General features: G+C 41.8%; 1 protein-coding gene across 1 annotated transcript; it reads left to right on the top strand.

Annotated features, from left to right (window-relative positions):
* Positions 1-396: 396 nt before the first annotated feature.
* LOC116263662 (uncharacterized) lies at positions 397-12,218 on the top strand. Its single transcript, XM_050080378.1, has 14 exons — positions 397-2,227; positions 2,678-2,782; positions 2,874-3,040; positions 3,549-3,759; positions 4,298-4,535; positions 5,008-5,164; positions 5,444-5,737; positions 7,401-8,907; positions 9,613-9,717; positions 9,805-9,974; positions 10,282-10,492; positions 10,753-10,990; positions 11,481-11,634; positions 11,825-12,218. Exons 1-14 carry the CDS (start codon positions 637-639, stop codon positions 12,119-12,121), a joined length of 5,445 nt encoding a protein of 1,814 aa, XP_049936335.1. The 5' UTR covers positions 397-636; the 3' UTR covers positions 12,122-12,218.
* The last annotated feature ends 292 nt before the right edge of the window (positions 12,219-12,510 follow it).

Raw genomic sequence — 12,510 nt, forward strand, 5'->3', positions numbered from 1 at the left:
ACGTTATTGTGAGTTAATGGGGGGAGACGGGAGACTGTCCCCACCTTTTGGACACCAACTTATAAACTACTCTGAAATGGTGCTGTTTGAGCTACCCATCGACTAAAACTTAGACATTTGTGGCCCACCCACATAAATTTCTGGGTCACATCAGTCAAAACGATAACTGCATAATAACTCTGCAATTTATTTCAATCGCTACTTCTTGCTCGAAATGCATTAAATAGCCAGCAGATTGACTGACGTTGATAATGCACGGAACTAATCTTCTGGCTTTTTATCTGCTAAGCAAAAAAGATATTTTATATTAATCTTATAGATATTTGTGTAACAATCTTTTTTTTTTAGTTGGCTACACGGGTGGCCGTGGCTGTTAAGTTGCTAAGACAAAAAAAAAGAAAGCCAAGTTAAAACAATAAAGTGCTTTAGCGTTTTGCAAGCAGAAGACCATATGTGTTTTATACGGGTTCTTTTTCAGAGATTTGGGTAGAACTAAAACAATTAAGTCATTTCAATTTTTTAGAAAGCACCGCATCCTAGTAGGTAAGTTGCATAAATCTTTGAATCCACCAATTATTGCTCATGGCAGAAACAGTGGAGTCTTCAACTGGAGACTATACATGAGTTAGCTGAGGAATGAGGAATCATACACCATGCATGCCATTTAGCTCCTTCTCCTTCTTTGTTTCCCAATCTTACACGGAAGCATTCTATCATCGTTCACACTGTGGCGAGGCAATGTGCAGAACATGCTGCAGCTTCATTTTCTTAATCGCCCTTCTCCTTCCTCCAGTGCTCGTCAAGACAGCTGAGAATCCCGATTGGATTTGCATCGGCGGCGTAAACCCGGCGAACAGCACCTTCAGTCACAACCTGCAACAAGCACTGGCCTCTCTTGTGGCCAATGTGTCCCTCACCGGCTACTACAATGTTACCGTAGGAAAGAGCCCCAACCAAGTCATTGCCGCCGTCCAGTGTCGTGGTGATATTGACGGCGAAGTTTGCGACGTCTGCGTCTCTGTTGCTGCCTCACAGGTCACTCTGCGGTGCCCCAGGAACAGAGTGGTTGCCGTTGTCCTCCAGAGCTGCTTCATGTACGTCACCGATCCCAACTTTACGATTCCTCGATCGTTTATGAATGTCTCCTTCCAGACAGCTGAAGCCATCCCCGACCCTGAAAGATTCAAGCCCATGCTCACCTCCTTCTTCAACAATCTCATCATTTCCGTCACCACCAACCCTTCAGGCCGCTTGTATTGGGGCGACAGTTTCAGGTATACTCAGAACTTGACTGTCTATGCCATGGCGCAGTGCCTTCAGAACCTAACCCCAAAGAGCTGCAGACCTTGTTTAGACGAAGCCTTGGCTATAATGCTCAAAGATGCTACAGATACAACAAGCAGTACAGTTTTCCATAATATCGAATGCGGTGTAGGTTACGACATCTTTCCTTTTTTCACTCCCCCACCTCACAAGATTGCTCCAAGCAGCGCCATTTCCATCTCAACTAGCTGCTTCCCACCACCATTGATCGACAAGGTTAGCAGCCCGTTTCATAGAAACCTCAAGGCCTTGCTCAGCCCGTTTCATAGAAACCTCAAGGCCTTGCTCAATAATTATCTGATAGTGTACGCACCTTTCCCTGGCTTCTACGACGAAACCGTCGGCTTGGGCTCCAGCCAAGTCTACGGCCAAGCCTTGTGCCGAGGCGACATCACTAAGGATGTTTGCTGGCATTGCATAGCCCAGGCTTCTACCAAAATCCAAGAGTTATGCCCCAACAGCAGAAGGGCAATCATATGGCTCGACCTCTGCCATTTGCGCTACTCCGACGAGAACTTTGCCGGCACAGTAGATGTCCAGGACAGGGCATGCCAACCATCAGCGGAGAACACATCGAATCCGACGAGCTTCGATGAGAATTTGAGAATCCTCTTCTCTAACTTGACCTCGAAGGCCGTGCAGAGCTCTTCCACTCACTTCTTTGCTACAGGAAAAACCCTGCTTCCTGACTCACAAACGATCTACGCTTTAGTGCAGTGCGTGAGAGACATATCTGCAGACCAATGTGTGTGGTGCTTGCGGAATGCCAGCGCTGATATTGAGGGGTGCTTTAATGGAAGGCAAGGCGGTCGAATCCTCAGGGGAAGCTGTAGCCTGAGTTTTGGGATGCAGTCTTTCTTTGCAGGCGATCCAGCGCTGGTTTCATCTGTGCAGCCGAATCATGGTGAGTGCGACTCTTACTCTGCCCATCACATGCTCAAGGTCCAAGGAGATCTTTGATCCTAATTGTCAGGCGAAAGACTGTCCGCCATTTTAAGCATCAGTTGTGTTAAAAATGGTCTGAAAAAGGAACCCGATAAAGCAGGAAAGTGCTTTCAAGGTTGCCACGAAGTCATTCTAAAGCATTTTAGTCCTCATTTTTTCACTCTGCCCGAACTAGATTTGATTCCCTCATCACAAGAAGCGGTGAGGTCTCTACTTGCTTCAATGGCCCACATCAGCCCATAGAAGCTATTTTTAGATGGTTCTATGCCTTGTGAGGACCTTTTCTTTCTAAATACAAAGTTTTTCAGATTACTCTTGCACGCTGTACTTCTGCCTGCTCCCAATTGGACTGTCTAATCTTTTTGTAAACAAACGATATCATACACATAACCATTGTACTTTGAAACAGGGTACCGCCGCCGATGGATGCTTGTTCTCATTGGCTTCATTGGTGGGCTACTGCTAACAGCAGCCTTCGCTTTTTGCTTAGTTGAGAAACTAAAACAACATCTAGGTAAAGTTGACGTGCCTTGAAAGACTCTACAGGCCTAATGTTCACCATAAAAGTTCATCATTTTGATTCCCACTTCTTCATGTCCTTTTAGAGAAGCTAAAACAGAAAGAGACAACTCTCACTGATACTGAGAGTGCAGAAGAGAATGAGACAACCTTTGATTTACCACAAATCAGCCTGAGGACAATACAAGATGCTACAGATAAATTTTCAGAATCAAAAAAGCTTGGGGAAGGTGGATATGGACCTGTCTACAAGGTAATTGGAGTAATTAGTTCCTGGTCGATTCATCCTTTTGTTATTCTTTCTTATATTTAAATTTTTACAAAATTACTGAAATGGTGAACCATGGGACCATGTCGCTTAATTGTAACAAAGTGTCGATTTCTGAACTTCTTGACAAGGGTCACCAACTTTCTGACAATAGTCAGAAAGCGACTTAACTTTCCGACCATGCGTTGGCAGAGTTTACTGTCTCAATCGAATTGAAATTTATTTCTCTTATTTGATTTACTCGGAGAAGTTCTTACACATCAGTAGGTAACAAGCATTAACCCTGAGCGAGCTCCATGTTGTCAAACAGCTGTAAGAGTGCGACCCGGATCATATCTGAAAAATAAAGTAGCGAAAAAATATTCAAAATGAAGGAAAAATAACTGATCCCAAGTTGGAGTTTCCTACATGCATTAATGAGAAGCAGAAGCATTGGAGATTATTTACTTTTAATAAAATGACAAATAAATAATTGATGATGCTTTCAAACTAGGGGAAACTTCCCGATGGACAGGAAGTAGCTGTGAAGCGGCTGTCCGGACGATCTAGGCAGGGTTTAAAGCAGTTCAGGAATGAAGTTGAGTCGATGGCGAAACTTCAACACACAAACCTGGTCAGGCTCATTGGTTGCTGCTCAGAAAAAGGGGAGAAGTTGCTCATATATGAATATATGCCCAACAAAAGCCTTGATTTCATCCTCAGGGGTTAGTATTTTGATTTCTTTCACACGATTACACATACATAGAAAGGGCACGTAAAGTCTGAATGGAGTATTTTCATGCAGTTTAGAGATTCGCCGCCTATGAGCACCACACATGGTGGCCTGCAAAATGAATTGAAAATATAGTTTCTTTTCTGCATGTCAAGAGATGCCAGTATATCATGTGCTTTCAGAGGAAATTTTCAACACGCAAATTACAAACTTAATTTCAACTTCATGTCAGCAGATGATCATGTTCGCAAAAAACAAGTGAGAAAGGTATGAAATATTTCGAAGGACGACTTCAAACTCCCCGACCAAAGATATAGTTTAGTCAAATTTTGAAAATTCAAGTGCTGCTTGGAAGTATAGGACACATGCCTTATTTAATCTCACGTTGAGTTGGAACTTTTCTGAAACTCTGCAGCCAGAGAGAGAGAGAGAGAGAGAGTGAGAGGGAGAAAGAAAGAGAGAGAGAGATAGAGAGAGAGAGAGAGAGAGAGGTTACTCAAATGAAAGTTATTAAACAATACAATGTGCAGATCCAAGAAGGCGTGCTTCGTTGGACTGGGAAAAACGGTTCAATATCATCATAGGAATTGCAAGGGGGATGCTTTATCTACACCAAGATTCACGACTCAACATCATTCATCGGGATCTCAAAGCAAGCAACGTGCTGTTAGACGAGCAACTGCATCCTAAGATTTCTGACTTCGGATTGGCAAGGATCTTCAGTGGAGTTCAGGGCCACGCAACTACCAGTGTCATTGTTGGTACATAGTAAGTGCAACGCCTGCCACAAACATAATTGCTCAACATGCCTTTATAATCACCTTAACATAGTCTCTTCATTATAAATTTCCATTATACAATGGTGCCTGGCTTCCACGGTATATGATCTGGAAGTCAAATTCTGGTAAATATCGTGGATCCGTTCTAGTGAATTAGTGGCAATGGAAGATATGCAAAAGATAAAGCACTTCTTTTATTCTTATGACTGAAGTCACTGAACAAGTTCCCAAAGTTGGTGATCATATTTATAGGATTACAGACCTCACAGAAAAACTAAAGCAAAAAACTGAGAGACAAATTTTTTTCTTTATACCGTTAGTGAACAGTAATGAAGATGAACTAATGTGACTTTTGGTTTGTCAATAGACAACCTGGCGATCTGAAGAGGAGCTCTGTATGATGTGACTGCCCTTTTGAGTTATCTTAGAATCAACTAATGCAGTTCTTTTCCTTCTGTCAGTGGATATATGGCTCCAGAGTATGCCATGGATGGTGTGTTTTCTACTAAATCTGATGTCTACAGCTTTGGTATTTTGTTGTTGGAAATCATCAGCGGCCAACTGAATGCAGCAAGTTTTTGTGTTACTCTTGATGAGAGTCGCAGCCTCGTTGAGCGTGTAAGTGCCTATCTCTCTCTCTTCTCTGAAGAAGATTCATATTCTAGCTTTACTAGGAGCATATACTTCTATTACTCAACATGCAATGCTTGAAACATGCATCTTTTGAGGCGCATGGCATGTAGGACGTTAGATCTGAGTGGGGAACTTGACTTCCCTCAAAAATCTATGAAGTAAAAGAAATGTGTATAAAGGTATTTTCAAGTTCTCACATATAGGGTAATAGAAATTCGACTGACATATCAACAAAAAATTACTTCACTTGATCTTCGCAAGCAGGCATGGAGTTTGTGGTGTGAAGAAAAAGGAACAGAGTTCATCGATCCAGTCCTCAAAGACACTACTACTTCAACAGCTGATCAAATGCTAAGGTGTTTGCAAATTGGCTTGCTCTGCATTGAAGAAGATGCTGCAACTAGACCAACCATGTCAACGGTGCTTATCATGCTTGGCAACAATTCTTTGGACCTTCCCGTGCCCACACAACCTGCATTCATCATGGAAAATGCTACAGACTCAAGCCGACAACGTTCTTATGTTTTTCGGCCTGTTGCCTATGAAATCGCCACTTGGTAAAAGAGACAAAGATTGCACACCGAATGTGCGCAAACATGGAAGAGATCATACCAATCTGCTGAAAGCATTTGAGAAGTAAACCATATATCTACTGGTTTAAACAATTGACAATGACTTTTTACCTGATAGTTTAGGGTCTCGCCATTCCTCCCTTTCATTTGTAGGCGTAGGGCCGACGATCCTCACCAATAGCGAAAGGTTGATGTGGTTGTTCAGTAGTGGAAAAGAGTTGGATGCACCACTTCGTCGAAAGGCCGGCTATCATCGAGAAGGAAGAAAAATGGAATCCTGCATCTAGAAGGGGTTCCTAGTCATAGAACAAGATGATGTACTGTTTACTGTATCTGCTTCTTTGGATAATGACATATTCGGATTCATAGTTACATGCAAATGAATAAAAGGCTATATTACACCAAAATTCAAATATGAATTCACAATCCGAATCTGATCTGCAACTGATTTTTAAATTCATAACTGAATCTGTGTTGTTAACGGAATCTGAATGGTATTAAGAACTGACTTTCACGATGTATGAGCATAAGAAATATGGCGATGTCTATTCAAGACTTGATCCGATACAGAGCATGAATTTTCAGCCGTGAATGCTGCCAGAACTGGAAGTGGTAATGAAACACAAGATGAACGAGTGAATGATATTTTGGTTCCCCACATTGACAATGGCAGATTTGACGCCACTGTATATGACGTTACCGTGAGTTGTTATCAATATATAAAAAACCATATGTGAAGCATGCGTTCGCACTGTTTTTAAAAATTTTAAAGCAATATTTAATTTAATTGCTAAGCATGATACGACTGCTAAGGAGGGTGGTCGCTGGACAAGATTTAATATGCTCCGGGTGCAACACTAGATGTGCCCCATGGATTTATTAAAAAAATTGAGACCTACATAAGAATAATATGAGGGCTGCTTGGGTGTTATTTGAGAAGTCGGGGGAGGCTTACAACTTATAAGTTACTATGGACTCAGAAGGAAAGACTGGATTTTTTTATTTTTAAAATTTTAATAGGAGCCGACATATATTTTTTCAAAAATTTTATATAAAATAAATAAATTATAAAATCTATTTATATACTTATTTTTTAGGGGGGCCCTTGGCTCTCTGGATAGAATAATGCTGTTTGTGCATGCTATGAAATAAAAATTTACATATTTGTTTCCCACCCACATAAATCTCTGGATCCCAGCATCCAAAAAGTTACTGCACATGAATGGTGGAGTAACTCTGCAATTTAATTCGACCGCTTGTTGTTGGTCGAACTGCATTAAAGAGCCAGCAAATTGACTGACGGTAATAATGCAATGGATCGACGAAAACGGAAACAAAAATTTCAATTTACCAACTTTATTTTTATTATAACTTCAATGAATATATGCTTCCTGTTTCTAATTTATTGGATGTCGGGCATATGAGGCTGGAAACCGGGCAGGGCGGGGCTGGCATGAAGTTTTTGCTGGCGGCTCAAGTTGGGTTTGTCGGTTGTCCCGTTTGATGTCTATTTATATTTGAAACTATTAATATTTTATATTTTAATATCTCAAAAACTTTTAAAAATATGTTATTTAAGAGTGTCATCGACAAGATAAAAGATTATAAAAGTGTTATCGGGAAAACAAAAAAGGATTTGAAGAGAGTAATCGGTGATATACAAAAAAGAATTCTCTCATCGTTCACAGGGTGGTGGGAAGATGTGGAGAACAGCATGCTGCTTCATCTTCCTAATTGTCCTCTTCCTCCCGCTGGGGTTCGTTGACATGACTGAAACTCCCTTTTGGTACTGTGCCGGCAGCTCAAACTACACGGCGAACAGCACCTTCAGCCACAACCTGCAGCGGGCGCTGGCCTCTGTGGTAGCCAACGTTTCCCTCACCAGTTTCTACAATGTCACCGTGGGCAAGAGCCCCGACCAAGCACTTGCCACTGCTCAGTGTCGAGGCGACCTCGACGGTGAAGCTTGCCAGGTCTGCGTCTCTGATGCTGCCTCACAGGTCGCCGAGCTGTGCCCTCAGAACAGAGCGGCTATCATTTTCTTCGAAAGCTGCATCATGTACTGCCGTGACGCCAACTTCACCGTGCCTCAATCATTTATGAATTTGTCTCTTCCGAGGCTCGAGGCCATCCCCGACCCCCAAAGATTCAGGCCCATACTCATTTCCTTCTTCAACAAGCTCATCCTTTCCACAACCACCAACCCTTCAGGCCGCTTGTTCTGGGGCGACATGTTCAGGTACACTCAGAACCTGACTATCTACGCCACCGCACAGTGCGTTCAATACCTGTCACCTAAGGGCTGCAGATCTTGCTTAGACATAGCCTTCGCTCAAATGCTCAAGAATTTTGGAGATAGACAGGGCGGTGTAGTTTACCATAACATCGAGTGCCTGGTAAGATTCGAGCCCTTTTCCTTTTTCACTCCACCACCTCAAAAGATTGATCCAAACAACGGCGCTTCCTTCTCAAGTAATTGCTCCCAACCAACATCAAGCAACAAGGTCGGCACCCCCTTTCATAAAAATCTCAAGGCTCTGCTCTCTTATTTGATAGAGAATGCACCTTTATCTGGTTTCTATAATGATAACGTTGGCCTGGGCTCCGGCCAAGTCTACGGTCAGGCCCTGTGCCGAGGCGACATCCCCAATGACGTTTGTTGGCACTGCACGGCCCAGGCTTCTAGCAAAATCCAAGAACTGTGCCCCAACAGTAGAAGGGCCATCATATGGCTCGACCACTGCCAATTGCGCTACTCTGACGAGAAGTTCGGCGGTATGGCAGACGTCTCCGACGGAGCATGCCAACCAGCAGAAGAAAAAGCGTCAAACCCCGCGAGCTTCTATCAGAATTTGAGAATCCTCATATCCAACCTGACCTCACTGGCGATGCAGAGTTCTTCCAATCACTTCTTTGCTACGGGAATGTCCGTAATTCCCGACTCACATAGGATCTACGCCTTGGTGCAGTGCGTGGGAGATATACCTGTGGATCGATGTAGGTGGTGCTTGCAGAATGCGAGCTCCGATATTGAGGATTGTTCTAATGGAAGGCAAGGCGCTAGACTCCTCAGGGGAAGCTGCATTGTGGCTTTTGGAGTGCACCCCTTCTTTTCTGGCGATCCAACACTGGTATCACTTCCGCAGACCAATCATGGTGAGTCTCACTTTTACTATGCCGAATCACATGCTTAAAGTGATTTTCTGAGAATCCTTGACGAAGCAATTGGTGGCTGTGATGAAGGAATTAGCTTCTTGCTGTTGAACTTGGCAGACTTGCACTTGATTATGAAAACAGGGTATAACGTCTGCTCTGTTTTATTAGCTTCTGAAAATATATCTTTCTTCCTATTGACCAGCCTCCCCATGTTCGTTTTGGCCTTCGGTACTAACCTCCCACTATAGTCACCTTGCTCTCATTTTATTGCATTTTTTCCAAATCTTCACATTTTCCTCAGACTTGTACTTGATTAGGATAACAGGGTATGATGTTTGGCTCCATTTTATTAGCTTCTGAAACTATCTGTTTCTCTTCTGTTTACCAGGTTCCTCATGTTCATTTTGGCCTTCATTATTTGATGGCAAACTGACTTACCCACTATAGTTACCTTGCTTTAGGCTGATTTTATTGCATCTTTCCAGAACTTCTCATTTTCTTTTTCTACTTTCTCTAATAAGAAGAAAACAAAAATTCCTAATTTAGAAGGTACTTTTACATGCTTCTGTGCCTTGTAGTCTTTTCTTTCCATATATTTTTGGATGACACTTGTGTGCTGCAGTTATATCTGGTCCAGATTGGACATCTAACAATCTGTGAACATCCACAACTCATCATAAAAAATCAATTCTCCTTTTTATACAGGTAATAAGCTTTGGTGGATAGTTCTTCTCATCTGCTTAACTGGCGGGCTCCTGCTAGTAGCAGCCTGTGCATTGTGCTTAGTTCGGAGAAGAAAGCAACATCTGGGTAAATGTCATGTGTCTTGAATGCTTATCTAGGTCACTGTTCAGAAAAAATCTCATAATGTCAATTTCCTACTTCATGTCATTTTAGAGAAGCTAAAACAAAAGGAAGCAACCTCAATCGATATTGACAGTGTCAAAGAGAATGAGGAGGTGAACTATGATTTACCGCGGATCAGCCTGAGGACAATAGAAGACGCTACGGATAAATTTTCAGAATCAAATAAGCTTGGGGAAGGTGGGTATGGTCCGGTCTACAAGGTAATTGGAGTAATTAATTTAGTCGATTCATCTTTTTCATTGTCAATGACTAAAAATTACTTTAAAATTGAACTCAATTTTCTAGGCGCGTGTTCAACGCATTAAACTTGAGCTCTAAAGTGAAACTGTGTAAGAAAACCTGTGACTTGAACCGTATCTGAAAACTGAAAAAGGTGAATGATTTTAAAATCTAAGGCAAAAATTTAATATCCAAAACAATTCTTCCTATAATGAGGGGCTCAAGTTCTGATACTATTTCTGTATCAGAAAGACAAATACAACATGATTGGTGATGCTTTCCTACCAGGGCAAGCTTCCCAATGGACAGGAAGTAGCTGTGAAGAGGCTGTCTGGACGGTCTGGGCAAGGTTTGAAGGAATTCAAGAATGAAGTTGAGTTGATAGTCAAACTTCAACATGTAAACCTGGTTAGGCTCATTGCTCTCTGCTTGGAGAAAGGGGAGAAGATGCTCATTTATGAATATATGCCCAATAAAAGCCTTGATTTCTTCCTTAAGGGTTAGTATCTTTTAATTTTTTCACATGCTTGTGCAAATAGCGCTTCCAATGTATCCGATTATCAGAAACTGAATCTTTTACTCATTTGTCTTTGAGATCTACGGGATAAGGTTTTTCGTTGCACCTGCCAGAGAGAAGGTGGGGGGGCAATGTTTCCTACTTACAATGGTCTTGGAGTATCTCTGAGAGAGTGGGGGAGAGAGAGAGAGAGAGAGAGAGAGATTAATCAAATTACAAATATTGAACATTACAATGTGCAGATCCAGAAAGCCGTGTATTGCTGGATTGGGAAAAGAGGTTCAATATCATAATAGGAATAGCAAAGGGGATCCTTTATCTTCACCAAGATTCTCGACTCAATGTCATTCATCGGGATCTCAAAGCGAACAATGTGTTGTTAGACGAGCAACTGAATCCTAAAATTTCTGACTTCGGATTGGCAAGGATTTTCAGCGGAGTTCAGGGCCAGGCAACTACCAGCATCGTTGTTGGTACATAGTAGGTGCAAAGCTACCATATATTTTTGTTGCTGAGTAGGTCTTTATAATCACCATGACTTCTCTCTTCATCAATTCTAGTTCTGGGCTTCCATACTATCTGATCCGAAAGTCAAATTCTTTATGCTTCCTCCGTTTACATTAGGTGAAACACTGTGATCTTTTTTAGTGAATTAGTATCATTTTTAGTGAATTAGTATCAGGAGATCTGCAAAAAACAAATCATTCCTTTCATTTTTATGATTGAACGACATGCGAATTTCATAGTCATATAGGATCACAGTTCTTGTGATCTCCACTTGTTAAAGAAAAGAAGCAAACAAATGCTAGTCAAAAATTGTTTTTTTGATGCTAGTGAACAATGGAGGTGAACGGCACAATTGTGTTCCTTTCGGTTTAGTCAGCGAGTGACATGCAGAGCTGTTCTATGAAGCGACTGCCATTTCAAGTTATCTGAGGATCAACTAACGCATTTTCTTTCCTTCTTTCAGTGGATATATGGCTCCAGAGTATGCAATGGATGGCGTCTTTTCAACAAAATCTGATGTCTACAGCTTTGGCATTTTATTGTTCGAAATTATCAGCGGCCAACTGAATTCTGAAAGCCTTTCTGCAATTCTTCTGGGTCGTAGTCTTGTTGAACATGTAATAACTCTCTCTCTCTCTCTCTCTCTCTCTCTGCCTGTGTGTGTGTGGGTGTGGGTGTGGGTGTTGCGATCAAAGAGTTGTGAACTAGAACAAATGGTAAATTTGTAGAACAAATGGTAATCTAGCCTTTGAACTGCTAGAGATTCGACCACCCTATCAATAAATATTTACTTCAATTGATGAACAGGCATGGAGCTTGTGGTGCGAAGAGAAAGGGACAGAGTTCATCGATCCAGTCTTCAAGGACGCTGCTACTTCAACAAGTAATCAAATGCTACGATGTCTGCACATTGGCTTTCTCTGCATTCAAGAAGATCCTGCAACCAGGCCAACGATGTCGACGGTGGTTCTCATGCTTGGGAACGATTCGGTGGACCTTCCCTTACCCAAGCAACCTGCATCCTTTGGGGAAAATGTTGCAGATTCAAGCCAACGATGTTCTTCTGTTATTACGTCTGTGGCTTCCGAAATTACAACAAAGTAAGGGCATCAAACGTTGGATCACCAGGAAATCTGAAGAAAAAGATGTATGCAACATGTCAGGGCTCTAAATTAATAACAAATTATGAGTTAACTGATTATACCTGTATCGAAAGAAACCTTGCACGTCGGCGAACTCTCCATTGATGCCCAACCAACGCTGCTTGGCTTCTCTCAGCAGAAGCTAGAATATGCTCGATTCGATAAATTGGGTCCCAGCTCGAGATCGATCGATTCTTTTAAGATCGTTTACCACTTCCCAATTTGACTTAAACCTTTACTTGTTTTAAGTTTGAATATTATTCAAAAAAAAAAAAAGATAATCTAGATTAAACGAGCTTGCTCAAGTTGTTTAATCCAATGAAGTTCATGGTAACTCCTCATTTATATGCT

This window comes from Nymphaea colorata, chromosome 11 (genome assembly GCF_008831285.2).
Source record: "Nymphaea colorata isolate Beijing-Zhang1983 chromosome 11, ASM883128v2, whole genome shotgun sequence".
In the NCBI taxonomy this organism is placed as follows: domain Eukaryota; kingdom Viridiplantae; phylum Streptophyta; class Magnoliopsida; order Nymphaeales; family Nymphaeaceae; genus Nymphaea; species Nymphaea colorata.